Genomic DNA, 27011 nt, shown 5'->3' on the forward strand with positions numbered 1-27011 from the left:
CAGCTTCAATGATTGTCATTCCAACAGGACGCTTGATGTCAGTGACCACAATATGACAGTCGGCGGAGTGAGGAGTATAGCCTCTCTGTCTCTTTCTCCTTCTCAAGTTCAAACACCCGACTTTGTCGGATGCATTGGAAACATTAATGTGAATGGATTTCCAATGAGAATAGAGACGGCTCTTGCAGCATATAAAGTCCTCAAAAGGCAAGTTAAAACTATGAGAGAATTCCTACCGATCTTTAAACCAAACAACTTATTAGTTAATTTGTCTTCACAAATTAAATTGCTTTTACCTTTCAGTTGTTTCAATTGAATCCACTTTGTTTTTATTTCAGGGAAAAACACATCACATTTCTGCAAAATATCTTATTATGTTCCCTTACTTTACAGCTGTCCACATAGAAGAGCCTCCCCATGTCACTCAAATCCTTGCCAAAATGGGGGTGAGTGTCAAGACATTTGGTCGGAATATCTTTGTGTGTGTGGAGACACTTTCACTGGGAAAAACTGTGACACAGGTATGTAATTATTGTGTTCTTAAGCCAACATTGACAATGTACTGTTTGCTGCCAGGGGTGTAGACGCAAAAAAAGATTTTCCCTTTACAACACTGTCCCAACAATTTTATAGTTTGAAAATAAAAAGATTATATTTTTATCTAATCTTTAATTTATAATCTTGTAAGAAATGCAATATGTTGCAAATATACAGTTAATACATTAAAAGTAAAATATATAAACTATACTATACATAAAAATCTCAACGATGTAACTATTTTTTAAATTTATAATAGCAGAATATATATTTATTATATATTTATCCTAAACAATTACAGAATATTATTGTCAAATAATCTACGAATATGAGGAAATTTTGGACATTTGACCCCAGAATATCTGTGTCTGACTGAAATTGAATTTGTTTGGCATCAAACAGAAGTCCCATCTGAGCTTGTGGTGAGATTTCGTGGGAATGGCTTCATTGAGTTTGTCATCAAGGAGAAGTACCGGAGATATTATTTTGGTAAAGACCCTGTGGATGAAGATGTTGAAGCAGTGTCAATCAAATTTAAAGCCAAACATGATGGAGTGTTGATATCCATGACTGGACGTACGGAAAACATAATTATCCAAGTAAGTCACTTGTATTTATTCGTTTACAACCTTAAGACTTGAATTTGAATGAGTTTGTCTTTTTCAGATAACAAACAAAATGGCAGCGTTGACCGTCGTCAACCTTGTGTCTGGTTTCTCCTCTGACTTCATTGCGAACTCAACAGTTGCTGATGGCCGCTGGCACTTCCTTTCCTTGATCATCAGTGACAACAAATCTTTAGTTTTACTTGATGGCGAAGTGACGTTAAGCATTTTGGACAAAGGCAATAACCTCACTCCAATCACTGTTCAGAAAGTCGTGCTGGGTTCAAAACGACGTCTAAATCTGCAACAACAGGGTGAGACATCCTTAATAAGACTGACAGAATCCGCCTCAGTGATTGTAATGGAAAAAAAGGTGGTTTTCAATACCAAATAAAGCTGACAGCAAACAGAACGCTACTCTACATACCTGAATCTAAATCTTTGCTGGTCTCACCAACAGGGTTCTCCGGCTGTGTGCAACATCTGTCTGTGTTTGGAACCACACTTCTCTTCAGTGGACATAATCAGATGGTGGACGTCTGGCCCAGTTCCACGCTCATCCAGTCGAGCTGCAAAGCTTCAGATTACTGCTTCCCTACTATCTGCACGGAAGAAAACCTGTCACTAAACCTCTGCCCCCCTGACAATGGATCTTGCATCTGCTTGAACAATATTTCAGGGTTTGAATGTGACACGTGTATCACTGAAGGTTCATGCTCCACAGTGGAAAGGAGCTCATTCCTGTGGATTATAATTTTCCCAGTTCTCTCTACCCTTGTTATTTTCATTGTCATTTTGCATAGACGAAGACAACAGAATCTAATCTGTCACATTCTTAGCTTGAGAGAGAAAAAGCAAGATGATGTCTTATTTTGTATCAATGAGAGCAAAAACACTTGCAAACCAGATGAGAGAAGCTTTTTTAAGACCCAGGCGGTGACTCCCAGTGAACTGGAGTACCATGAGATCAGCAGCATTTGTAGTTCATTCCCCTCAAAACAATTCTCGCCACAGCATCAGCCTAAACAGTGGAACAACCTGACTCTTTTGCTAGCTGGTTTCAAGAAACAACATTTAAACAAAGACACCACACACTGCCCTCTTACAAAAGGCCCAACACAACCACAGAGACCTTCTCTAGGTGCTCATCTAGCAGGACCAATGATGGTACAACCGAGTCAGTGTCTCACTTTTGATGAGATCAGGAAACTTAATTCAGACCCTAAAGCCAAATCAGATCAGACCGGTTTCACACCTGCTTTAAATGGTAAACCACAAGACTTACTGCTCACCCACACTTTGGCTTCTTTTGATGTGGGACAATGGCTGGATGTTTTTAATATTAATTTTGCTACATACGCTTCTGTGTTCGAGGATATCGCCAGTTTATCACTAGAGCCTAGTATCTGTGATGTGCAGTGCGACTTTGAGGAAATTATTTAGACGCTGAAGATATTCTGTGAAATTTACCACTACACGACACTTTGTATCTTCCTATAACTTGATTATACAAACCTAATTTCTGTAACTATCCAGATAAAAAATCAAACCTTTTATTTATGACACTGTCTGAAATAGAATGTGTTTATTATAAGGTGATTTAAACCTGAAGTGAGAAATGCCGTATCTGTCTACCTTTACGTGTGTGTGAGCTTTAAACTATGCACTCTGATCTCAATATTTAAATAAATAACATCGTTTTCTTTCCTCTAGAGACCAATTATTTATTAAGACAATGTTTCAAAATTAGGAAATATTGTTGAATGGATTCAAACATAATCATGCAGACATTCTATGTGTATTAATGATAAAAGCATCCGAAACAATACTTTGTTGTACTTTATCTCTAGTGGTAAATAAGTGTGTATGTGAACAAAAAAGATGAAGGCAAAAGGCATGATCAAATTTTTGTTTTGCTACTGTCTATGACTGCTCAATAGAGATATATGACTTCACCTTTTTGGTTGCTCCATGCCATAGTCGTTTCAGAAAGAATACTTACTGCCAGAAGCCTGTTTCTTTTGCTGTTCTGCATGTTAGGGTTTGTATGTTTTTTTTTGCAATGGTTAAAATTAATTAAATATTAAAGCTACGCTAGAAAAGATTTGAAGTCATGCTTTTAAGAACTGTTGTTTTTCTTTGTTTTTGGTCCTTGGGGAGACAAATTAAGAGACAGAATGTAGATTAAAGAGTTTATTTAGGCACAAGCGTTTATTTGAAAAGTACAATAGGAGATTTAAACATTGGTTGAATATGAGTTATTGGTTAACATGTGGAGCATCCAGCAATCCAGGATCAAAGGTGTCAAACATTATATTCAACTTTGTGTAGTGTTGCAAACATTATCAGCATTAACCTACCTCCATTTAGAAAAGTGAAAAATACCTTTCTTACATGTTTCTGGCTCTGTGTGTTTGAAATCTTTTCAATAAGGCTTGTTTGATATCCTTGGTCTTGAAACAGTAAATAAGTGGATTTATGACACAAGGCCCAAGGCTGTACAACATTGTAATAAGGATCTGGCCATCAATGCTGAAATAAAAACCCAAATGGTGTGCGATGTACAAAAAACATCTGGGTACATAGAACAAACTTGTGATGAGAATCTGAGGAGCGCATGTGGAGAGGACTTTGACTCGCCCCTCATTTGGAGAGATTCTCAGAACAAAAAAGATGATGGAAACGTAGGAGACGATAATAAAGGCTAAAGGGACCAAAAGGTTGACTAGAGCATTCCCCAGTGCCACCTTTGCAACATAACCTGTATTAGGACCACAGCCCAGTTTGGTGATGGAGATGTGATCACAGTAGCATTGTTTGATGATGTTGGAGTTGCAGTATGGCAAAGACAGCGCGTTAAGCACAACCCCTATCATACGGATGAATGTTCCTATCCAGCAAAGACCGCACCCTATGGCCATCGACCTAGTCGTTATGGAGACTGGATATCGAAAAGGAAGCCATATTGCCACAAAGCGATCCACAGCCATCGTCATCAGGATTAATGAGGTGATCGACCCCATAGAGTGGACAAAGTACATCTGTGTGAAGCAAGCCGCGAATGAGCAGATCATGTCGTTCCACCAATATATGGCAATGATTTTCGGAAGAGTAGCAAACGCAAAAACAATATCTGTTATTGCCAAGTTAAAAAACATCACGTACGATGGTTTGTGAAGCGTCCTTTCGTATAAAATAACAGCACAGATGAAGCTGTTCCCACCAACAATAGCAATCAGCGTGAGGAGAAGAACAGCAGATACTAGTCCATAATACTTCTGCTGAAGTCCAGGAAATCCAATGAGGATGAAGTCCTTGATATTTGTCATGTTTTCATATTTCATTTTCAAGTTTCACAAAATCAAAGAAATTAAAGTCAAACTATGAGAATAAATCAAATAAGCAAAATTACAAATGGGAGCAGTGAGGACTAAAGAGGAGCAAACATTTCTGCCCCTCCTTTACAAGTGCTCTGACATCATTTATAGTCTGTCAAGACAGTCAGGTCCAAACATGTTTGTGCAGAAGAAAGCTCAGAGGAAGAACTTCTCTTGTGAATACACTGTTTGTCCTTTGTGTGCGCACATGTGTAAATATTTGTGTTTCTATTCAAGCTCATCATGATTATATATGATTTATAAATAAAAATACTTGTGATAATCAGTTTTGTAAAAGAATTATGATAAAATAACTGATTTTGAATCATATGCTTTTCCTGTTGGACATGTAATGGAAGTTAAGGTACCAACATTACATTTGTTAGCCCATTGTTTACATTATAAACATTGTCACAAATAAAGGTTGATTTTCTAAATTCAAATTAATATTTTCTTGTTTGGTTATCTTTATCACATCTGTCACCTCATAAGATGAGACATTCATGGTAAAATGGGTTTTCAGCATCTAGATACCAGTCAAAGACACAGAATTGCAATGACCATTCCTAATTGTTTCACTAATAAATCCCACCTGAAACATCTGAGCAGAAAAGCACCCAGAGGGTTTGAATTATACTGTACAAATATCCCCTGTGTCTAATGATCTCCCTGCTGGTAGCAAAGTATGTACACTAGCCTTTTTTCATCACCTCGAACATAGTTTATCTCAAATGTGAGTGACTGTGAGAACAATAAATTATGATACAAATTTATTTCTAGTTTAACAAAAAAATGTTTTGAGTTAGTCATCTTCGACTTTGAAACAGAGCTGCCCCAGTCACGACTGATGTCATTATTATTCGTAGGTGTAATAGACTTATCTCTCCATGTTTTGAAATTGAATATTGCACTTGTAACTCTGTCAGTAAATCAGAAAACCACTGAGATTTAAATTGCTGTGAAAGAGCAGTGTCACAACTACACCTCCAATGACTTTCTTCTTTTTCGAAGCTCTAATTATCTCTGAAATATGTTGTTGCGTGAAAGTTAAATCATTTTAATTTATCTGATTGTATTCTATGCTTTGAAATGTAAATTTTTTTTTCTAATCGTTACAAGTTTGAATGTTGCATCACTAATCAGAAATCACTAGTAAATGATAAAACCCTGCTGAATATAGATACAGACACAGAACACCAAATCTAATCACATTTAACATTTACATTTATTGCCTGGAAATATATATTTACTTGACAAATGTCAAAGTAATATGTCTTAATTTTAAAAAACAAAACAATGACGAAACACTAGTAGTAGTTACAACTCAAACCAATTTGTTTTCTTCTGCTTATCTGTGTTTGGGTTCCAGATGCAGCAGACTGTAGCTCTCACCAATAACATACGCAGCCTTTTCTCAGCAAAGGCGCATCAATATGCAATCGATCACGAAGGGGGTCTGAGAGGAATCCACCTTCTCCTATAAGACGATTATTTGACATTCTACATAGCACATATATCTCACTAGACAGTTTTCTTTCAATAAATTATATTCCACTGAAACCTAAGAGAACATATATATAATTGAATGTTGAGAAAATGTTAAGCAATGCAAGTGAAATGAACATTAATGTGGATTGTTGTAGGTGCTTCCGTAGAGTGGAAGAAACACCAGACAATTTGCTTTCTGTGTTTAAGCCTCAATCATATATTATCAGACTATGTAGCCATCTTTGCGCTTCTGTAAGAGAGAGGCTGGACTCCAAGTCGTGTGCAAACTACAACTAGGAGGACACTCAGACGGTTTTATGAGGCTTAACACTAAACACCTGTAATTACTAGGCCCAGAAGTCTAGCAGACTAAGGTTGGTGTTTCCACGACTCGAACCCTGCATGTTTGATTTTGGCCCTGCCGTCCAGCAGTGATTCTCAGGGCACAGGACCAGAGCATGCAATGTTCTTCCATAAGGCATTTGCTGGGACCCAGCTCAGGTAATGTTACTAGAGAACAACATGACCTTACTGTGTAATGCATTTATCTGTATAGGAGGTGCAGGTCTCGGTCGCTGCCCTGATGATGCAGATGTACGCCCTCCTGTGGCTTGGACTGTCTTGCATGTCAGAAGCAGATAATCGGATCCTACTTGTACCCCAGTGTCTTCATCAGGGCCAGAGCTCCTGGTAATAGTGGTGGAGCAGTTGTTTGCTAAGGGACAATCTACATCAGAGGAGGGTGGGAATGTCCTGCCAGAGGTCTGCACCAGAGGTCTGCACCAGAGGTCTGCACCAGAGGTCCTGTTCGTAGACGGTCTCATACAAGGAACCAGAACTAGCAGCTGATATTGTCCTAATTTTCCTAAGAGGGCTATGAACAGCAAACCTGCGGCTTTCCCATGGTGAGCATAACTTACTACCAGGCTGCAAATGAGGCCTTCAATGCTGATGCTTAGCTGGTAGAACGGTCAAAACACGGAGTCCATTCTGGTCGCTCCAACACACCGTCACTTCCCGTTCCCGGGTTCTTAATGCTTCGCTTCGTGGAGAAAGATAGTCAATACAGAGTGTGTCACGGGTCGTTTATTCGCCGCTTCAAGTAAAAAAAAATACAAGCTTTACGATTGATCGGTCACACTTTCTCCCGGCGACTGTACAAGTCAATAGCCCCGGGCAGAAAAGGTCCCGATCTGTTGAAACATCGCTATTTTTAAGGCACATTTCCCGCCCAGGGGGTGTTGTGGTCACAGCAGTCTGCTGGGTTTTCCTCCTCCTGGTCTGCCACTCCCCCTGTCGTCTCACCTCACACCTGGTCCTCATCTTCAATCATGCTCACCTGGTCTTGATCCCCAATCAACCCCCTTCATAAACCCTTGGATTCCCCGCGGTCGGCGCCAGATCATACTACGCACAACCGTGGTAACTATACGTGCCTGGCTCAGTGTTTTTTGCTACCTCTCTCCCTAACTCTAGTCTCTTGTTGTTTTTTGGACCACATCTAACCTTTTGTTCCTCTACCTGCAGTAACCCGGATCACTCACTCCAGCTCGCCCACCTCGCTCTCCCTCCGGCTTCCTCATCCACTACCTGCTCCCCTCCTATTCAATAAACCATTTTTGTATTCCCTTGAACATCGCCTCTGTCTGCTCTTGGGTTCAGCATCGTTAAACATAACAGAACGATCTGGCCAAGATGGACCCAGCGGACATGGCCAAAGTCCACGGAGCTCTCACCGCTCAAGGCACTCAGGTTGCCGAGCACAGCCAAGCCCTCCGGGACGCTATGGAAGCCTTCAAAAACATCGCTACCCGAGTCACTCAGATGGGCGCACAATTGGACGCATTGGTTCCCCACACACCGGAACCCCCACTGCCTACGACTCCTCCGCCTGCCCCCACTTCCCCAACACACCTGCCACGAGAGCCTCTCATTCCTGCGCCCGAACGCTACGCTGGGGACATGGGTACATGCAGGGCCTTTTTGATCCAGTGTTCCCTAGTTTTCAGCCAACAACCCCTCACCTACCCCACTGAAAGGGCTAAGATAGCTTACATTATGGGGTCACCTAAGGGTAATGCCTTAGCGTGGGCCTCAGCCTTATGGGACAGTGATTCTCCAGTCAGTGATAATTTTGTTCTTTTTGTTGCGGAAATGAGGAAGGTTTTTGATCACCCCGTGGAGGGAGGGGACGCCGCCAAAAGCTTCCTTACGCCAGGGCTCCCGCAGTGTAGCTGAGTTCTCCGTAGAGTTCAGGACCTATGCAGCAAGATCGGGCTGGAATGATAAGGCACTACGTGGGCTTTTTCTTTCCGGTCTCAGTGAGTCCATCAAGGATGAGCTGGCTACTAGGGAAGAGGCTGATACTCTGGACGAAATGATCTCCGTTTCCATCAGGCTGGATAATCGCCTACGCGAGCGGCGTAGGGAGAAGACAGGGAGTTCCGTACCCCCAGCACTCTCTACTTCCTATTCCCCACACTTCCCGAGAGCTACCCTCTCTGCCCCCATGAGATGTGCCGTGCCCGAAGAGGAACCCATGCAGCTGGGGCGCACTCGTCTCACCGAAGCTGAGCGGTCCCGTCGTTTAAGGACCGGAGTGTGTTTGTACTGTGCACAACCCGGACATCTCATCTCCACCTGTCCGTCACTGCCAAAAGACAAGGCCCAGCAGTGAGACTCGGGGCCCTGCTGAGCCACGCCCCCTGCGTCCCCGTTCCTCTCGGTTCATGCTCTCTGCTGGATGCCACTCTTCTGTTCCTCGGACGCCCCCTTCCGGTATCCGCCCTGGTGGACTCGGGAGCGGACGAAAACTTCATTGACGCCAAGTTCGCATCTCAGGTTGGCATTATTTTCGAACAGTTACCCTCGCCCCTAAACGCTAACGCCTTAGATGGCCGCCAACTGGCCCTTATTACTCATCGTACCAAGCCCCTTGAATTAATTGTTTCTGGTAATCACCATGAGAAACTCCAGTTTCATGTCATCCGGTCTCCTCTTACCCCTCTGGTCCTGGGTTACCCCTGGCTCAAGCGGCACAACCCCCATTTCGACTGGTTGTCTGGCAAGGTGGTGGGTTGGAGCACCTTCTGTCATTCCACCTGCCTTCAATCTGCCCTGCCTCCAGCAGAGGGAGGTGTTTCCTCGCCCCAGGTACCCCCCAACCTCTCCTTGGTTCCCTCAGCCTATCATGACCTAGGGGAGGTGTTTAGTAAGTGTTGTGCGCTCACCCTGCCCCCTCATTGCCCCTATGACTGTCCCATTGATCTCCTCCCCGGCGCCCCCTTGCCCAGTAGTCGCCTGTATAACTTGTCCCGGCCTGAGAGGGAGGCCATTGAGAAGTATATCAAAGATTCTGTTTCGGCTGGCCTCATAAGACCCTCCTCCTCCCCTGTTGGTGCTGGTTTCTTTTTCGTCTCCAAAAAAGACAAGTCTCTTCGTCCATGTATCGACTTTAGGGGACTCAACAACATTACAGTCAAGAACAAGTATGCCCTGCCTCTCATCAGTTCCACATTCGAGCCACTGCAGGGCGCTACAGTCTTCTCGAAATTTGACCTACGCAATGCCTACCACCTGGTGCGCATCCGTGAAGGGGATGAGTGGAAGACTGCTTTTAACACCCCCCTCGGCCATTTTGAATACCTTGTCATGTCCTTCGGTCTCTCTAATGCCCCTGCTGTGTTCCAGAACCTTGTAAATGACGTCCTCCGGGACTTTCTCAACCGCTCAGTTTTTGTCTATTTGGACGACATACTTATTTTTTCTCGGAACCAGGAGGAGCACTGCCAGCACGTCCGACAAGTTCTTCAGCGGCTGCTGGAGAACAAACTGTATGTGAAGGCCGAGAAATGCGAGTTCAGTGTCATCTCTGTATCCTTCCTTGGGTTCATCATAGCGAGCGGGCAAGTGAGGACCTGCCCCGAGAAGGTCAGTGCTGTGACCATCGTTAAACATAACAGGGGGTCGTCATTTCCGGGCAAAATGGTTCTTTTAAGTTCCCTGTGTCACCGACCCCCATTGAAAGAGATCCTGATTTGTTTTTTTGTAATCTAATCATTCAAATGTTCTCGGGTGGGGGTTTCCGTCTTTTAGCCCCCCTTTCCTGGATGTGTCGTGCTTTGTTCGTTGATCTACGATTTAAGGTGTGATTGGCAGTATAAACAGATGTTTTAAATAACCGGTGTCGTATCTCTAATTCTGCTTCAAGCTTGTCTTGTAACAGTGTATCAGTCATGGGTGAAATGTTGATTGTGAATGTGTATTGAAACGTTTAAGCTCTTAGATCAAGCGAGTAGTTTATACTTTATATTTTGATTATCTTTTAGCATTAATTTAAGTATGGCGTATACGTAAGTAAGTAAGTCATTTTTATTTGTATAGCGCTTTTCCAGACCAGGGTCACAAAGCGCTTAAACAATCAAAACAATACTCAATAAGGTATTTACTTTAAAGGGCAAGATAAAACTGATAATACAACAGGAGTTCCAGAAAATCAAGGAAAAGCATGAACAAATAAAAACTTCTTAAGATGTTTCTTAAAGGAGTCAGTAGACTCCATCAAGCACAAAGAGAGAGGAAGATCTTTCCAAAGCTTAGGATCAACAGCCTTGAAGGATTTCTCTCCTCTGGTCCTGAACTGTGTCCGAGGAACCATCAGTAGATTCTGATCCACAGACCTCAGAGCCCGAGCTGGGGTGTAAGGCTGGATCAGATCACTGAAGTAAGGAGGAGCCTGACCATGAATAGCTCTGAAAGTAAGAACCAGAATTTTAAAGTTGATTCTGAAAGAAACTGGAAGCCAGTGAAGAGTTTTAAGGATCGGAGAAATGTGAGTTCTTCTAGTGGAGCGGGTCAGAATTCTCGCTGCAGAGTTCTGAATCAACTGCAGGCAAGACAGCTCCTTCCTGTTAAGACATGAAAATAAACATATAGTGTATAATCATTTTAATCCAACACTAGCGTGTTCTCCCACTTGGCTAGGCGTTTTCCCATTACCTACAGGAGATTTAAGTGGTAGTCAGTCCCAGGTTTGGCATTTTGTTTTATGGCACCAAAGCCTCATTAAAGCACATGCACTATCCCCTCCTACCTTTGGCTGCTTCTTGGATTCACGAAAGAACCCTGACCGGATGTTCAGAACTGGTCTACCCAGACTTTTCCAACAAATCCAAGCTTTACACTGTACTCCACAACATCCAAGGGTTAAAAGACCACGGATAAGGCTGGTTAGATTTGAGGCCCACACTTTAAGCCTGCACTGACAACAAGCCTAACAATTTGTTATTTATTACCAGAATTACAATTACATAAATATCAGCTCCTTAATAGTCGTACAATTAAAACTAAGAATAACTTTATTTTTATTAAGTGGTTCAAGGTTCTTTCTTATATATTTATTTAAATAATTCATACATCACAACAAACAGAGACATAGATGATGTTGGTGTCTCATGAGTATTTTGAGACACATTTGTTGCTGTTTAGTGCTGCTTGTTACAACAGAGCCACGGGGATTCATTAGTGCTGAGTGAACACTGAGGATTCAACTCTCCAGAGATCTCATATCTGCACCAACCCCTTAAAACCAAATAAGTCATTACTGTAATTACCTCAACATAAACCAACTTTGATGCCCTGAGGACAAAAGCTAGATCAGGAACATAACAAGCAACAGGTAAACATTTACTAAGGAAATTTGAGCAAATGTTGATTTAAGATAAACCTGTTTTTAATAGGAATGATGAACATTAAAGATTAGTAGTGGATAAAAAACAAGAGGAAAGAGCAAAAACCAGAGAGAACAAAAAAATGAAAAAATAAAAAAAAATTATAAAAATATATTTCTCCAATATACGTTCACTGACTGTTTTAATTTCCTGTTGTCTTGAATATGTCAAAATATTCTAAAGGAATCAAGTGTTGTGAATAATTAGATTTTTTATAATTTCATTCTATGTACAAATGTGCATGTTTTTGTCAATACCACCAATAATTTAGCACCTATTTACAAATTCAACATTAACATTTTCTAAACCAAATGTTTATGAATCTGATAATTTAAATGATTGATCCTGTAGCAATGGGTTGTTTTTTAACCAAACTATGAATTCATTTATTTTCTTTCACTTATTAGACAATAGTCTATAATTTTTGTCCAACCACAATTTTACACATCAAACACACCTGTTTCAGAGAACCAGAGGTCAGTGACCAAGCCCACAATGTCAGGGTGCCTGATGTTAGGTAGATCTACATTTTTGTGTTAGGGAAGTTCAGGCGTTCAGGTGTAATCTAATCCACGAATTATGAGTTTAGACAACAGCACTCCTGGCACACTGCTGACAAGAACAATGATAATGTTACACATGCTGCCTCCCTCCTCGTTCCCAGTCGGGTCACATCCCGCATGGATAACTCTTAGGCCTCCCTGAAAAATGTCTTAATAGACTTCAATTATCCAGAGCTCTGCTGCCCGCATCACCCCCAGAACACACTCCATTTAACACATCACTCAGTTCTACCTTTAGTTCAAAGTTCTCCTCTTGTCATTCAAGGCCCACACAACCTCAGCCACCCACCTTCCCCCCGTTCTCTTCGATCTCCTCCATGTTCACACCCCCTCCCGCACCACAGACACCTTTCTTTCCCCTCCACCCCTCACCTGCAAGGAGAGCAGAGTATTCAGACGCTCTGCACTCAGCCTCTGGAACTCATTGCCACCCAAACTCAGAAACAAGTTAAATTTGTAGAAATATAAACTTAGATATAAACTTTTAATTGCTGCTTTTTATGTCTAAATGTGTTTTAATGTGATTTTCAGTTTGAACTGTATCTGTATGGTGACCTTGGATTTCTTTAAAGGCACCTTTAAATGAAATTAGATATTATAATTTACATTATGATTTAATTTATTAAACATCCAAGTCCAAAACCTTCATTTAGCTCCACTCTAGATGTCGTTCATGATGAAAAAAAAAGCAGTTCTACTAGGCTCTGGATATGCAGACTATTCTGGGAAAAAAGACGCTGAATAATAACTATAATGTGAAAAAAATCAAACAAAAAAAAAAACTATAAAAGAAATAGTATTTATTTAATATTTTAAATAAAATAAAAATTGATTTACCTTGAATATAGTAAAAAAAAAAAGGTTTTTACATTTTTTATTTCAGTTTTTCTTGTATAGAGGAAGTCGTCTTACGGATGTGACGTCACACACAAACTACTCTGGCGAAGCGATTGGAAGAATTACGATCGGTCAACAGGTCAACATAGATTATCGGTTCATTTCATTTAGGTTTTAGATTTACTTTAATTATGAATCCCTTTACAAGTTACATGAATATGAGTAGAGAATTGTTCCCGCTCATAACGAGAAGCCATTTTCCCAGCGAGCCTCCCCCGTACCTGCTGAGACTGACATCTTCAGGACTCTACTAGTAATTGCAAATATATATTTTTTACTTTAGGGTATTCAATCAAATTTTGATCTCTTTAAAATTGAAATACCCAGATTAAATATATTCCTTTCTGCTTGGACAGCCCAGGAAATCACCAAGAACAGTGGACAGCATATAATCAATATGTCAAGAGCAGTCACATATAAAGTTACATATGAGGTCAATAAATCAGCAAAAGTTAAATTCATTTTCATTTCATTTTATTGTAGTTTTATTTACAAAAGTTCAAGGACACATTCTTATTGGATGAATACAGAGAATATATAATTGCACATGGTTTAAATGTATACAATATATACATGAATATTTAGAAGTTTAAAGGAAAGTCATTTCTGTATCTAGATAATTCTCACTTACATTCGGTTTCTTTAAAACACTGAAGAGCAGACAAGTAAACTTGTTAAGCAAAGAAGCAAACAATTGTTTCTTAGAAGAAATAGAAACATTGAGGGAGTTCCATTTAAAAGTACTCAAGATTTCCTCTGCAGACAGAAACCTATCTATTTCTCAGCCAAACCTGACAAGTAAATGCATTTCAAGGAAAAGGGGAAAAACAACGAAACTAAACTAATGACAAATACAAACAAAATCTGTATTTAAATCAAAGTCTATTTTACCTTATTCATGATTTAGTTTTTCCACCCTTTCCACAATCTGTATACCTATATAACCTGCATACTTGTCCTTTTTCAGGCATACATTATCAATACTAAAAACACATACTCCACAAACAAAATTAAGTTGGTAAAAAGTAATGCAAGCATGTAACGTGCGCTTGAAAACACAGCTGAAGTGAGTCATTGTATTTTATAAACATAATATAAACCTTCATATACGTTGTAGCCCTTCGTGTGACAAATAGATCAAAACAATTTTAAATACACATTATTAACTACTCATAGTAATTACTAATTATTTTCTCATTTCCTTCTAAAGAGTTGTAATATTTTTTCCCGTATCTCTTTGGTTTTAAGCCCGTAGATAACAGGATTGATTGCTGGTGGGAAGATTAACGCCCATGCCCCAAAAAACATCCTCAATCGTGGTGAAATGCCCTTAATTCTGTATGATATAATGGTAAACAACCCCAGACACTCCAGCAGCAAGTAAACAGTCAGATGCGTAGCACAAGTCTGAAGCGCTTTGGTTTTTGTGTCTGACCGTTTGGACCTAAAACAGGTGATTAGGATGCTCAGGTATGTGTACAAAATGATTGCGTTGGCAAAAACCTGTGTGACGGCGACAATAAGGAGGCCAAAAATGTTGTTGATGGTGGTGTCGGCGCAGACCAGAGCTAAGAGCGACGGGTTGTCACAGTACAGAAGCCTCAAGTGAGTTCCACAGCGAGGAAGACGCAGAAGCAAGAAGAAAAGCAAACCTATCATCAACACACACAGCAGCCATACAGCGAGAATAACTCTCATGACATGTGTGTATGTCATCAACGTGTTGTACTTCAGAGGAAAACATATGGCGACGTATCTGTCATAGGCCATCGCTGTGAGAATAAGAATGGTGGCGGCAGCATAGATGTGGATGAGAAACGCTTGGGTCACGCATGAGGAGTAGATGATGGACCTGCTGCCACTCAGAATTCGCCTGATGAATTCTGTGAAGAACGCAGTAGAACCTATGATGTCGTTAATGGGGAGGTTGAGCAGAATGAGATACATGGGCTGGTGTAGACTTTTTTTCATCACAATGACGATGATGAGCGTAAGGTTGCAGAAAAGAATGATCAAGTAGCATAAAGTTGCAAAGAGAAACGCAGGAAAGACTGCTTCAGCCTTTAAGTCCAATGGAGGGAATATCAAATGTGAATCGTTGTGCAGGCTGTCCATTTTCTCTCTGATCCTGAAAATATTAAATATTTTACAAAGCAGTAAGTATTAATATATGAGCAGAATATTCCGATTACTCACCACGGGAAAGACTCAAAACACGGAGAAATGCCTCAACAAAACATGACATGTCAAACAAGAGCACATACATTCATCACTACACTGAGAGCAATTGCTGCCCAGACTAGAAGTATTCAGGTTTATATAGGAGTAAATGTTGATGTCAATCATCCCTCTAGAGCAGGGGTGGGCAATTAAATTTCCTCTGGGGCCACATGATATACTGTGACTGTTGTGAGGGGCCGTCAATCCAAAGGAGAGGAGCGAAGAGCTAAAATATGACAGAAAAACTTTGAAAATACAAAGTAAGTAAGAATAATAAAGAAAGAAATGTCAGCATAAAATAAACCTGGCTGTGTAAAACACTTTTATAAACCTTTCATGTAAATGACACTGATGGGAAAATAACTTATTTCTCTAAATATGATGTCAATCATTTCGATGGGCAAGAAATTTTCATAAAAGTAAAAACAAAAAAATCAGAAATGAAAAACAAATATATATATATATTTAGAGTTAATACAATACAATAAACACAATATTAAATTGTAAGCCAGACGGAAATAATGTCTATGTTCTTCTCTGACCTCTTGAGGGCCGCATGAATACAGTCAAAGGGCCACATGGGGCCCCCGGGCCACACTTTGCCCAGGTGTGCTCTAGAGCCTCTAGATATGTATCTTCAGATGAAGCGAGCTCCAGGGAGTTTCCAAGAAATTATTGAGTAACTCAATTAGAAAACAAACGTCTACTTATATATTACCATAAATTGTCTTACAATCAATTTTCATAAACTTTTCTTTATTTTTACTTGGTAAGGAATAAAAAAACAAAACAATATTTTTTATTATATAAGCAGTAAGACTTTTAGCTCAAAATCAGCACGTGGTCTTGATAGAAAATTATTTAAACTGATATCGAGAAAGTAACCAACCACAAGGGTTAGTGCTGATTTAAAAGTACAATAAAAATATTTAACACTGTTCAAATTTCATTCCAGGTAGATGTATTTAGAAATTTTGTTTCTTTTATTTAAAAAGCTGTTGGAGTTTCAGTGCAGTTCTATACATTTTGCCAAATATAATGACGTCATCAGTTACAATCGAAGTATATTTTGGGGAAACTAAACATTTTGAATTTGAATGAAGCGCTTATATCGTTCTGGGTTCATAGCAAATGAATGAAACAACTCTGACCAGAAGCTGATGGAAAGATGAGGACTTGTTGAGGACTATCAAAGTATCTCATTTCCTTTCGATTATTAAACATGTCCTTTCTCTGATATTTGCTGAAGTTACCAATGTTGTTGTTTATTTCAATCTCAACTGATCTGTTGATATCGGTTTGTGTCTTTATCCTAGAAGATAGAAATGATATGCAAGCTGAGTGATGAACTGTTTTGTCTGCCCCTTATTCTCACTTTTCCTTTCAATGAACCAACATATTGCTTTTCAAGTTGTTGTTGTTGTTTTGTTGTCGTATCATGCAAATGAATTCATGTGTGTAGCATTTAAGACACTCATTTTTGTATAAATTATTTTACATTCTTGTCATTTGTTTCATCAAGCTTATTCTGTTTATGAGTTTGTAAGGGGCTGGAACTTTTCCCAGCTACAAACCTACTACAAGGGGGTCCATCAGAGTGAGAATGTCATCACTATATGTTTTGTGTTGTTTCTCTTTAAATTTGGGCATTTTTTGGACATTGTGCAAAGATGCAGATTGTCATTTTAAGGGCATAAAATGGCCAGAATGCTGATGGTTTCAAACTAATTAAATAACTTAATTTCAACCAAACCTGCATTTGCAAACAGTTTGTGTGTGACTGAGACATGAGATCAACTTATTTATGTGTAGACGCATGGTGTTGCATGATGTACAATTGTAATTACAATTTGATAAATGGTACATCAATCCCTACTATAATTTTTATAATTATTATTGTAATTAAAACTTACAATGACAGATCCTGAAAATCTAGTTTGATTATTTACACACTCTTGTCGCAATAATATAATGATGATTTATAGAATAATGAATGAAAAACTAAAATCTAATATTCATGTTTGGAAAACAAATATATTTGGTAAATGAAATAAGTGAAATAAGAGAAACTTTCTGTATAGAATGTTTATGCTGGTGAAACTTTGCTAATTTTGTGTTGGAGATAAATCCGCATGGGTCATTGTTGATGTTCTCAGTTATTGACAGGTTTGAATTTGGCTATATATATGGCTTTGTGTCATCATGTTTTTGCATTACAAACACTTTCATAATTATTAAAAAAAAATACTTACTTAACATACTGTATTTATACTACTTCAATATAAAGTTTATGGTATTTTTTTTTATTTCAATTTATTAACTTGTTATTATTTTTCTTTGATTCAGAGACGATCTTTATTCCTTTACCATTTAACACTGTTAACAAATAATGATTACTTGCTTACTTAGATGGAGTCTCTTGCTCACTAACAATCATAAGAAGAATCATTTAAAAATGTGTTGCCAGTTTCACTGCTGTGTTCTTCTGTGCAATGACAATAAAATAAAGTCTAAATTCTAAAAGAAATCACACAGAGGGCTGCAGAACATCTCAAATGGCTTGTGGGCTGCAGTTTGAGAAAAGGGTCCAAAATGTGTATTTTATATTGTCTTGGTGACGTGCTTAATATGGACAAAGTATAGTATGTTTGGCAGTGCAATAACGCAAGAAACTGCAAAATCAAAAGTGTGAAGCCAAACAATAAATGTAGAGAGGAGGATTTTTTATTCATTTAACAACAATAAATACATTATATGAACATATAGGTTTTGAATGAAAGGAATAAGAAACACTGATATTGTAACAGAACCATATAAGAATATATTGAACAAAATATGAATTGAGAATAGTTTACAAACACGTTGAATTTATCTCACAATATTTATTTTAACTACAATCAGACAGAACATATAAAATAACAAAATATTTTACACAGCACCTGAACTGAAACTTTTTTTTCACTTTTACAACGTTTTCCTTTGGAATAAATTGAGTCACCAAAACAGTATAAAGAACTGTAATATTATTCATATAGTACACTGTTTTTGGCTCAACATAAAGCTAAGGAATAAATACATTGAATTGAACTTAAAGGACACATTAAAACATTAACAAACACTAAATGAACATCAACCGAACTTACAAGTCAGGAAAATGTATAACATTATTACTGTAGTTATTTGTAATTATTATTTTCTCTCTTATTTCATACACTCATTTAACCTATACTGGAAAGTAGTGATATTGAGATACAATTCTCATTTTGTAATTTCACAACCTTTTAGCGATTAAAGCTCTTCTTATGATCATCATGATGCCTTCCTTGAGCTGCTTGGTTCTTAAACCATAGATTAGTGGGTCCAAAAGAGGAGGGAAAACAACAATGGATAATCCCAGAGCTTTCCTTATGTTTGGTGATACAATCTCTAATCTATGGCTAACAAGTGTGATCAAAACGTTTATCTCCAGAAGGAGGTAGACAGCCAAATGTGTTCCACAAGTCAAAATGGCTTTGTTCCAGGTGTCCGACGTGTTGGTCAAGATGCACATGCGAAATATTTGCCCGTAGGTGAATAATAAAATACACAGACTGGATGTTTGGTAGAAAATGTTTGCTATCATGCCGAAGTAGCTAATGTTGCGGGTGTTTCCACATGACATTCTCACTATGGATGGATTGTTGCAATAAAAATCCACGATATGGGTCCTGCAGTATTTCAACTGTCTCTGCATTAAAACCATGATAAGAATTGGGGATATTGAGAAGAACCATATAAGAAGAATCATTTTTACCAACTTACTTGGACTCATGATGGTGTTGTATTTCAAAGGGTGACATATAGCAATGTAGCGGTCATAAGCCATGAAGCTCAAGGTCAGAAAGTTAGCCGTTCCATAAGCATGAATCAAAAATGTTTGGATGATACAAGCAGGAAAGGAAATGATTCGGTCTCGTGTCACAACACTGAACAGAAAGTGTGGGAAGAAGGCTGAGGCGCCCAACATGTCGCTGATCGGAAGGTTGTAGAGCAGGATGAACATGGGCGAGTGCAGCTGTTTGCACAAAGTGATGCTGGCCAACACCAGGCAGTTAAAAAGCATGATGAGTAGATATGTGAGGGTGCCAATCACAAACACTGGATAGACAAACACATCTGCTATACCCAAGTCTTCCATTGTTAGAAAAGCATCAGCGGCTACACTTGTGTTTGTAGCTGCGGCATCGTTGATCATATCCATGGCCGATGCCCACTGCACAGAGAAGAAGAAACATCTTATCATCCAAAATTGACACTCAAGTATTGATAAATGATATCTCACCACCTGTTGTCTGTTCAGTTCTGGATGGTGAGGGCTTCAGATCTGGTCTTTTATAGATTCAAACTCCTAAGAGCGACGCAGAGAAATATGGAATGACGTCATTCTTTTTAGCTTTTAGTCACGTGACAGTTTTCCACCATGGATGTTGTGCCACCTCTGTTGGTTTCTTTTTTATAACTTTAAGTAGGGAATACTAACGTCATATAATTGCTTTTTTATCTTAGCTTTTCACATGTTATTGTTGCTATATGTTTTTAGTTTTTATTGCACATAGACATACAGTTTTTTTTAAATATAATATATATATATATATATATATATGTATATATAGAATATATATATATAGAATATATAACATCAGTTACAATTCCAGTATATTTTGGGGAAACTCAACATTTTGAATTTGAATGAATCATTTATATCGTTCTGGGTTCATGGCAAATTAATCAAAACAACTCTGACCAGAAGCTGATGGAAAGATGAGGACTTGTTGAGGACTATCAAAGTATCTCATTTCCTCTTGATTATTGAACATGTCCTTCATCTGATATTTGCTGAAGTTACCAATGTTGTGTCTTTATCGTAGAAGATAGAAATGATATGCAAGCTGAGTGATGAACTGTTTTGTCTGCCCCTTATTCTCACTTTTCCTTTCAATGAACCAACATATTGCTTTAAGTTGTTGTTGTTGTTTTCTTGTCGTATCATGCAAATGAATTCATGTGTGTAGCATTTAAGACACTCATTTTTGTATAAATTATATTACATTCTTGTCATTTGTTTCATCAAGCTTATTCTGTTTATGAGTTTGTAAGGGGCTGGAACTTTTCCCAGCTACAAACCTACTACAAGGGGGTCCATCAGAGTGAGAATGTCATCACTATACGTTTTGTGTTGTTTCTCTTTAAATTTGGGCATTTTTTGGACATTGTGCAAAGATGCAGATTGTCATTTTAAGGGCCTGAAATGGCCAGAATGCTGATGGTTTCAAACTAATTAAATAACTTAATTTCAACCAAACCTGCATTTGCAAACAGTTTGTGTGTGACTGGGACATGAGATCAACTTATTAACGTGTAGACACAAGGTGTTGCATGATGTACAATTGTAATTACAATTTGATAAATGGTACATCAATCCCTACTATAATTTTTATAATTATTATTGTCATTAAAACTTACAATGACAGATCCTGAAAATCTAGTTTGATTATTTACACACTCTTGTTGCAATAATATAATGATGATTTGTGTTGGAGCAGCATAAAATGAGGAAACTGGGGTCTTGAACTCAAACGCCATGGCTATCAGAGATAAATCCGCATGGGTCATTGTTGATGATCTCAGTTATTGACATGTTTGAATTTGGCTATATATATGGCTTTATTTGACTTTGTGTCATTATGTTTTTGCATTACAAACACTTTCATAATTATAAAAAAAAAAACATACTTCAATATAAAGTGTATGTGTTTTTTTTCCGATTTATTAACTTGTTGTTATTTTTCTTTGATCCAGAGATGATCTTTATTCCTTTACCATTTAATAATGTTTACAAATAATAATTACTTACTTACTTACTTAGATGGAGTCTCTTGCTCACTAACAATCATAAGAAGAATCATTTAAAAATGTGTTGCCAGTTTCACTGCTGTGTTCTTCTGTGCAATGGCAATAAAATAAAGTCTAAATTCTAAAATAAATCACACAGAGGGCTGCAGAACATCTCAAATCGCTTGTGTACTGCAGGTTTGATAAAGGGGTCCAACATGTGTATTTTATATTGTCTTGGTGACGTGCTTAATATGGACAAAGTATAAATTCTATTACCCTGTGTTTGTCGAGGCAGTGCGATCAAGCAAGGAACTGCAAAATCAAAAATGTACAGTTAAGACTCAAGTAAAGAAAATAACAAGTGTGAAGCCAAACAATAAATATAGAGAGGAGGATTTTTTTATTCATTTAACAACAATAAATACATTATATGAACATATAGGTTCTGAATTAAAGGAATAAGTAAACACTGATATTGTAACAGAATCATATACGAATTACAATAATAAATTGCCTTTAGAAATATTGTGTTTTCTATAATTAATAACCGCAATGTAAATCTGGAATATATTGAACAAAATATGAATTGAGAATAGTTTACAAACACGTTGAATTTATCTCACAATATTTATTTTAACTACCATCAGACAGAACATATAAAATAACAAAATATTTTACACAGCACCTGAACTGAAACTTTTTTTTCACTTTTACAACGTTTTCCTTTGGAATAAATTGAGTCACCAAAACAGTATAGAGAACTGTAAGATTTTTCATATAGTACACTATTTTTGGCTCGACATAAATCTAAGGAATAAATACATTGAAATGAACTGAAAGGACACATTAAAACATTAACAAACACTAAATGAACATCAACCGAACTTACAAGTCAGGAATATTTATAACATTATTAATGCAGTTATTTGTAATTATTATTTTCTCTCTTATTTCATACACTCATTTAACCTATACTGGAAAGTAGTGCTATTGAGTTACATTTCTCATTTTGTAATTTCACAACCTTTTAGAGATTAAAGCTCTTCTTATGATCATCATGATGCCTTCCTTGAGCTGCTTGGTTCTTAGTCCATAGATTATTGGGTCCAAAAGAGGAGGGAAAACAACAATGGATAATCCTAGAGCTTTCCTTATTTTTGGTGATACAATCTCTAATCTATGGCTAACAATTGTGATCAAAGCATTTATCTCCAGAAGGAGGTAGACAGCCAAATGTGTTCCACAAGTCTGAATGGCTTTGTTCCAGGTGTCCGACGTGTTGGTCAAGATGCACATGCGAAATATTTGCCCGTAGGTGAATAATAAAATACACAGACTGGATGTTTGGTAGATAATGTTTGATATCATGCCGTAGTAGCTAATGTTGCGGGTGTTTCCACATGACATTCTCACTATGGATGGATTGTTGCAATAAAAATCCACGATATGGGTCCTGCAGTATTTCAACTGTCTCTGCATTAAAACCATGATAAGAATTGGGGATATTGAGAAGAACCATATAAGAAGAATCATTTTTACCAACTTACTTGGATTAATGATGGTTTTGTATTTCAAAGGGTGACATATAGCAATGTAGCGGTCATAAGCCATGAAGCTCAAGGTCAGCAAGTTAGCCGTTCCATAAGTATGAATCAAAAATGTTTGGATGATACAAGCAGGAAAGGAAATGATTCGGTCTCGTGTCACAACACTGAACAGAAAGTGTGGGAAGAAGGCTGAGGCGCCCAACATGTCGCTGATCGGAAGGTTGTAGAGCAGGAGGAACATGGGCGAGTGGAGCTGTTTGCACAAAGTGATGCTGGCCAACACCAGGCAGTTAAAAAGCATGATGAGTAGATATGTGAGGGTGCCAATCACAAACACTGGATAGACAAACACATCTGCTATACCCAAGTCTTCCATTGTTAGAAAAGCATCAGCGGCTACACTTGTGTTTGTAGCTGCGGCATCGTTGATCATATCCATGGCCGATGCCCACTGCACAGAGAAGAAGAAACATCTTATCATCCAAAATTGACACTCAAGTATTGATAAATGATATCTCACCACCTGTTGTCTGTTCAGTTCTGGATGGTGAGGGCTTCAGATCTGGTCTTTTATAGATTCAAACTCTTAAGAGCGACGCAGAGAAATATGGAATGACGTCATTCTTTTTAGCTTTTAGTCACGTGACAGTTTTCCACCATGGATGTTGTGCCACCTCTGTTGGTTTATTTTTTATAACTTTAAGTAGGGAATACTAACGTCATATAATTGCTTTTTTATCTTAGCTTTTCACATGTTATTGTTGCTATATGTTTTTAGTTTTTATTGCACATAGACATACAGTTTTTTTTTAATATAATATATATATATATATATATATATATATGTATATATAGAATATATATATATAGAATATATAACATCAGTTACAATTCCAGTATATTTTGGGGAAACTCAACATTTTGAATTTGAATGAATCATTTATATCGTTCTGGGTTCATGGCAAATTAATCAAAACAACTCTGACCAGAAGCTGATGGAAAGATGAGGACTTGTTGAGGACTATCAAAGTATCTCATTTCCTCTTGATTATTGAACATGTCCTTCATCTGATATTTGCTGAAGTTACCAATGTTGTGTCTTTATCGTAGAAGATAGAAATGATATGCAAGCTGAGTGATGAACTGTTTTGTCTGCCCCTTATTCTCACTTTTCCTTTCAATGAACCAACATATTGCTTTAAGTTGTTGTTGTTGTTTTCTTGTCGTATCATGCAAATGAATTCATGTGTGTAGCATTTAAGACACTCATTTTTGTATAAATTATATTACATTCTTGTCATTTGTTTTATCAAGCTTATTCTGTTTATGAGTTTGTAAGGGGCTGGAACTTTTCCCAGCTACAAACCTACTACAAGGGGGTCCATCAGAGTGAGAATGTCATCACTATACGTTTTGTGCTGTTTCTCTTTAAATTTGGGCATTTTTTGGACATTGTGCAAAGATGCAGATTGTCATTTTAAGGGCATAAAATGGCCAGAATGCTGATGGTTTCAAACTTATTAAGTAACTTAATTTTAACCAAACCTGCATTTGCAAACAGTTTGTGTGTGACTGAGACATGAGATCAACTTATTAACGTGTAGACACAAGGTGTTGCATGATGTACAATTGTAATTACAATTTGATAAATGGTACATCAATCCCTACTATAATTTTTATAATTATTATTGTCATTAAAACTTACAATGACAGATCCTGAAAATCTAGTTTGATTATTTACACACTCTTGTCGCAATAATATAATGATGATTTATAGAATAATGAATGAAAAACTAAAATCTAATATTCATGTTTGGAAAACAAATATATTTGGTAAATGAAATAAGTGAAATAAGAGAAACTTTCTGTATAGAATGTTTATGCTGGTGAAACTTTGCTAATTTTGTGTTGGAGATAAATCCGCATGGGTCATTGTTGATGTTCTCAGTTATTGACATGTTTGAATTTGGCTATATATATGGCTTTGTGTCATCATGTTTTTGCATTACAAACACTTTCATAATTATTAAAAAAAATACTTACTTAACATACTGTATTTATACTACTTCAATATAAAGTTTATGGTATTTTTTTTTTTATTTCAATTTATTAACTTGTTATTATTTTTCTTTGATTCAGAGACAATCTTTATTCCTTTACCATTTAACACTGTTAACAAATAATGATTACTTGCTTACTTAGATGGAGTCTCTTGCTCACTAACAATCATAAGAAGAATCATTTAAAAATGTGTTGCCAGTTTCACTGCTGTGTTCTTCTGTGCAATGACAATAAAATAAAGTCTATATTCTAAAAGAAATCACACAGAGGGCTGCAGAACATCTCAAATGGCTTGTGGGCTGCAGTTTGAGAAAAGGGTCCAAAATGTGTATTTTATATTGTCTTGGTGACGTGCTTAATATGGACAAAGTATAGTATGTTTGGCAGTGCAATAACGCAAGAAACTGCAAAATCAAAAATGTACAGTTAGGACTTAAGTAAAGCAAATAACAAGTGTGAAGCCAAACAATAAATGTAGAGAGGAGGATTTTTTATTCATTTAACAACAATAAATACATTATATGAACATATAGGTTTTGAATGAAAGGAATAAGAAACACTGATATTGTAACAGAACCATATAAGAATATATTGAACAAAATATGAATTGAGAATAGTTTACAAACACGTTGAATTTATCTCACAATATTTATTTTAACTACAATCAGACAGAACATATAAAATAACAAAATATTTTACACAGCACCTGAACTGAAACTTTTTTTTCACTTTTACAACGTTTTCCTTTGGAATAAATTGAGTCACCAAAACAGTATAAAGAACTGTAATATTATTCATATAGTACACTGTTTTTGGCTCAACATAGATCTAAGGAATAAATACATTGAATTGAACTTAAAGGACACATTAAAACATTAACAAACACTAAATGAACATCAACTGAACTTACAAGTCAGGAACATTTATAACATTATTACTGTAGTTATTTGTAATTATTATTTTCTCTCTTATTTCATACACTCATTTAACCTATACTGGAAAGTAGTGCTATTGAGATACAATTCTCATTTTGTAATTTCACAACCTTTTAGCAATTAAAGCTCTTCTTATGATCATCATGATGCCTTCCTTGAGCTGCTTGGTTCTTAAACCATAGATTAGTGGGTCCAAAAGAGGAGGGAAAACAACAATGGATACTCCCAGAGCTTTCCTTATGTTTGGTGATACAATCTCTAATCTATGGCTAACAAGTGTGATCAAAACGTTTATCTCCAGAAGGAGGTAGACAGCCAAATGTGTTCCACAAGTCAGAATGGCTTTGTTCCAGGTGTCCGACGTGTTGGTCAAGATGCACCTGCGAAGTATTTGCCCGTAGGTGAATAATAAAATACACAGACTGGATGTTTGGTAGATAATGTTTGATATCATGCCGTAGTAGCTAATGTTGCGGGTGTTTCCACATGACATTCTCACTATGGATGGATTGTTACAAAAAACATCCACAATATGGGTCCTGCAGTATTTCAACTGTCTCTGCATTAAAATTAAGATAAGAATTGGGGATATTGAGAAGAACCATATAAGAAGAATCATTTTTACCAACTTACTTGGACTCATGATGGTTTTGTATTTCAAAGGGTGACATATAGCAATGTAGCGGTCATAAGCCATGAAGCTCAAGGTCAGAAAGTTAGCGGTTCCATAAGCATGAATCAAAAATGTTTGGATGATACAAGCAGGAAAGGAAATGCTTCGGTCTCGTGTCACAACACTGAACAGAAAGTGTGGGAAGAAGGCTGAGGCGCCAAACATGTCGCTGATCTGAAGGTTGTAGAGCAGGAGGAACATGGGCGAGTGCAGCTGTTTGCACAAAGTGATGCTGGCCAACACCAGGCAGTTAAAAAGCATGATGAGTAGATATGTGAGGGTGCCAATCACAAACACTGGATAGACAAACACATCTGCTATACCCAAGTCTTCCATTGTTAGAAAAGCATCAGCGGCTACACTTGTGTTTGTAGCTGCGGCATCGTTGATCATATCCATGGCCGATGCCCACTGCACAGAGAAGAAGAAACATCTTATCATCCAAAATTGACACTCAAGTATTGATAAATGATATCTCACCACCTGTTGTCTGTTCAGTTCTGGA

The 27011-nt window shown here is 37.6% G+C and overlaps 5 protein-coding genes across 5 annotated transcripts; all 5 read right to left on the reverse strand.

Annotated features, from left to right (window-relative positions):
* Nucleotides 1–3532: 3532 nt before the first annotated feature.
* On the reverse strand, nt 3533–4471 carry LOC148075834 (olfactory receptor 52E8-like). Its single transcript, XM_087796048.1, has one exon. The coding sequence runs from the start codon at nt 4469–4471 to the stop codon at nt 3533–3535; it is 939 nt and encodes a 312-aa protein (XP_087652174.1).
* A 9919-nt stretch (nt 4472–14390) lies between these two features.
* On the reverse strand, nt 14391–15311 carry LOC148075835 (olfactory receptor 52B2-like). The gene has a single exon (XM_087795581.1). It carries the CDS (start codon nt 15309–15311, stop codon nt 14391–14393), a length of 921 nt encoding a protein of 306 aa, XP_087651707.1.
* Nucleotides 15312–18687: 3376 nt separating this feature from the next.
* On the reverse strand, nt 18688–19656 carry LOC148075836 (olfactory receptor 52K2-like). The gene has a single exon (XM_087796049.1). It carries the CDS (start codon nt 19654–19656, stop codon nt 18688–18690), a length of 969 nt encoding a protein of 322 aa, XP_087652175.1.
* A 2651-nt stretch (nt 19657–22307) lies between these two features.
* On the reverse strand, nt 22308–23276 carry LOC148075837 (olfactory receptor 2H1-like). The gene has a single exon (XM_087796052.1). It carries the CDS (start codon nt 23274–23276, stop codon nt 22308–22310), a length of 969 nt encoding a protein of 322 aa, XP_087652178.1.
* A 2660-nt stretch (nt 23277–25936) lies between these two features.
* LOC148075838 (olfactory receptor 52K2-like) lies at nt 25937–26905 on the reverse strand. Its single transcript, XM_087796053.1, has one exon. The coding sequence runs from the start codon at nt 26903–26905 to the stop codon at nt 25937–25939; it is 969 nt and encodes a 322-aa protein (XP_087652179.1).
* Nucleotides 26906–27011: the final 106 nt, after the last annotated feature.

Source organism: Callionymus lyra, chromosome 7 (genome assembly GCF_982586985.1).
Source record: "Callionymus lyra chromosome 7, fCalLyr1.hap1.1, whole genome shotgun sequence".
NCBI classification, from domain to species: Eukaryota; Metazoa; Chordata; class Actinopteri; order Syngnathiformes; family Callionymidae; genus Callionymus; species Callionymus lyra.

Excerpts from the sequence above, each read along its gene's own strand:
- LOC148075834 (XM_087796048.1), bottom strand. The coding sequence starts at position 4,471 with ATGACAAATATCAAGGACTTCATCCTCATTGGATTTCCTGGACTTCAG.
- LOC148075835 (XM_087795581.1), bottom strand. The coding sequence starts at position 15,311 with ATGGACAGCCTGCACAACGATTCACATTTGATATTCCCTCCATTGGAC.
- LOC148075836 (XM_087796049.1), bottom strand. The coding sequence starts at position 19,656 with ATGGATATGATCAACGATGCCGCAGCTACAAACACAAGTGTAGCCGCT.
- LOC148075837 (XM_087796052.1), bottom strand. The coding sequence starts at position 23,276 with ATGGATATGATCAACGATGCCGCAGCTACAAACACAAGTGTAGCCGCT.
- LOC148075838 (XM_087796053.1), bottom strand. The coding sequence starts at position 26,905 with ATGGATATGATCAACGATGCCGCAGCTACAAACACAAGTGTAGCCGCT.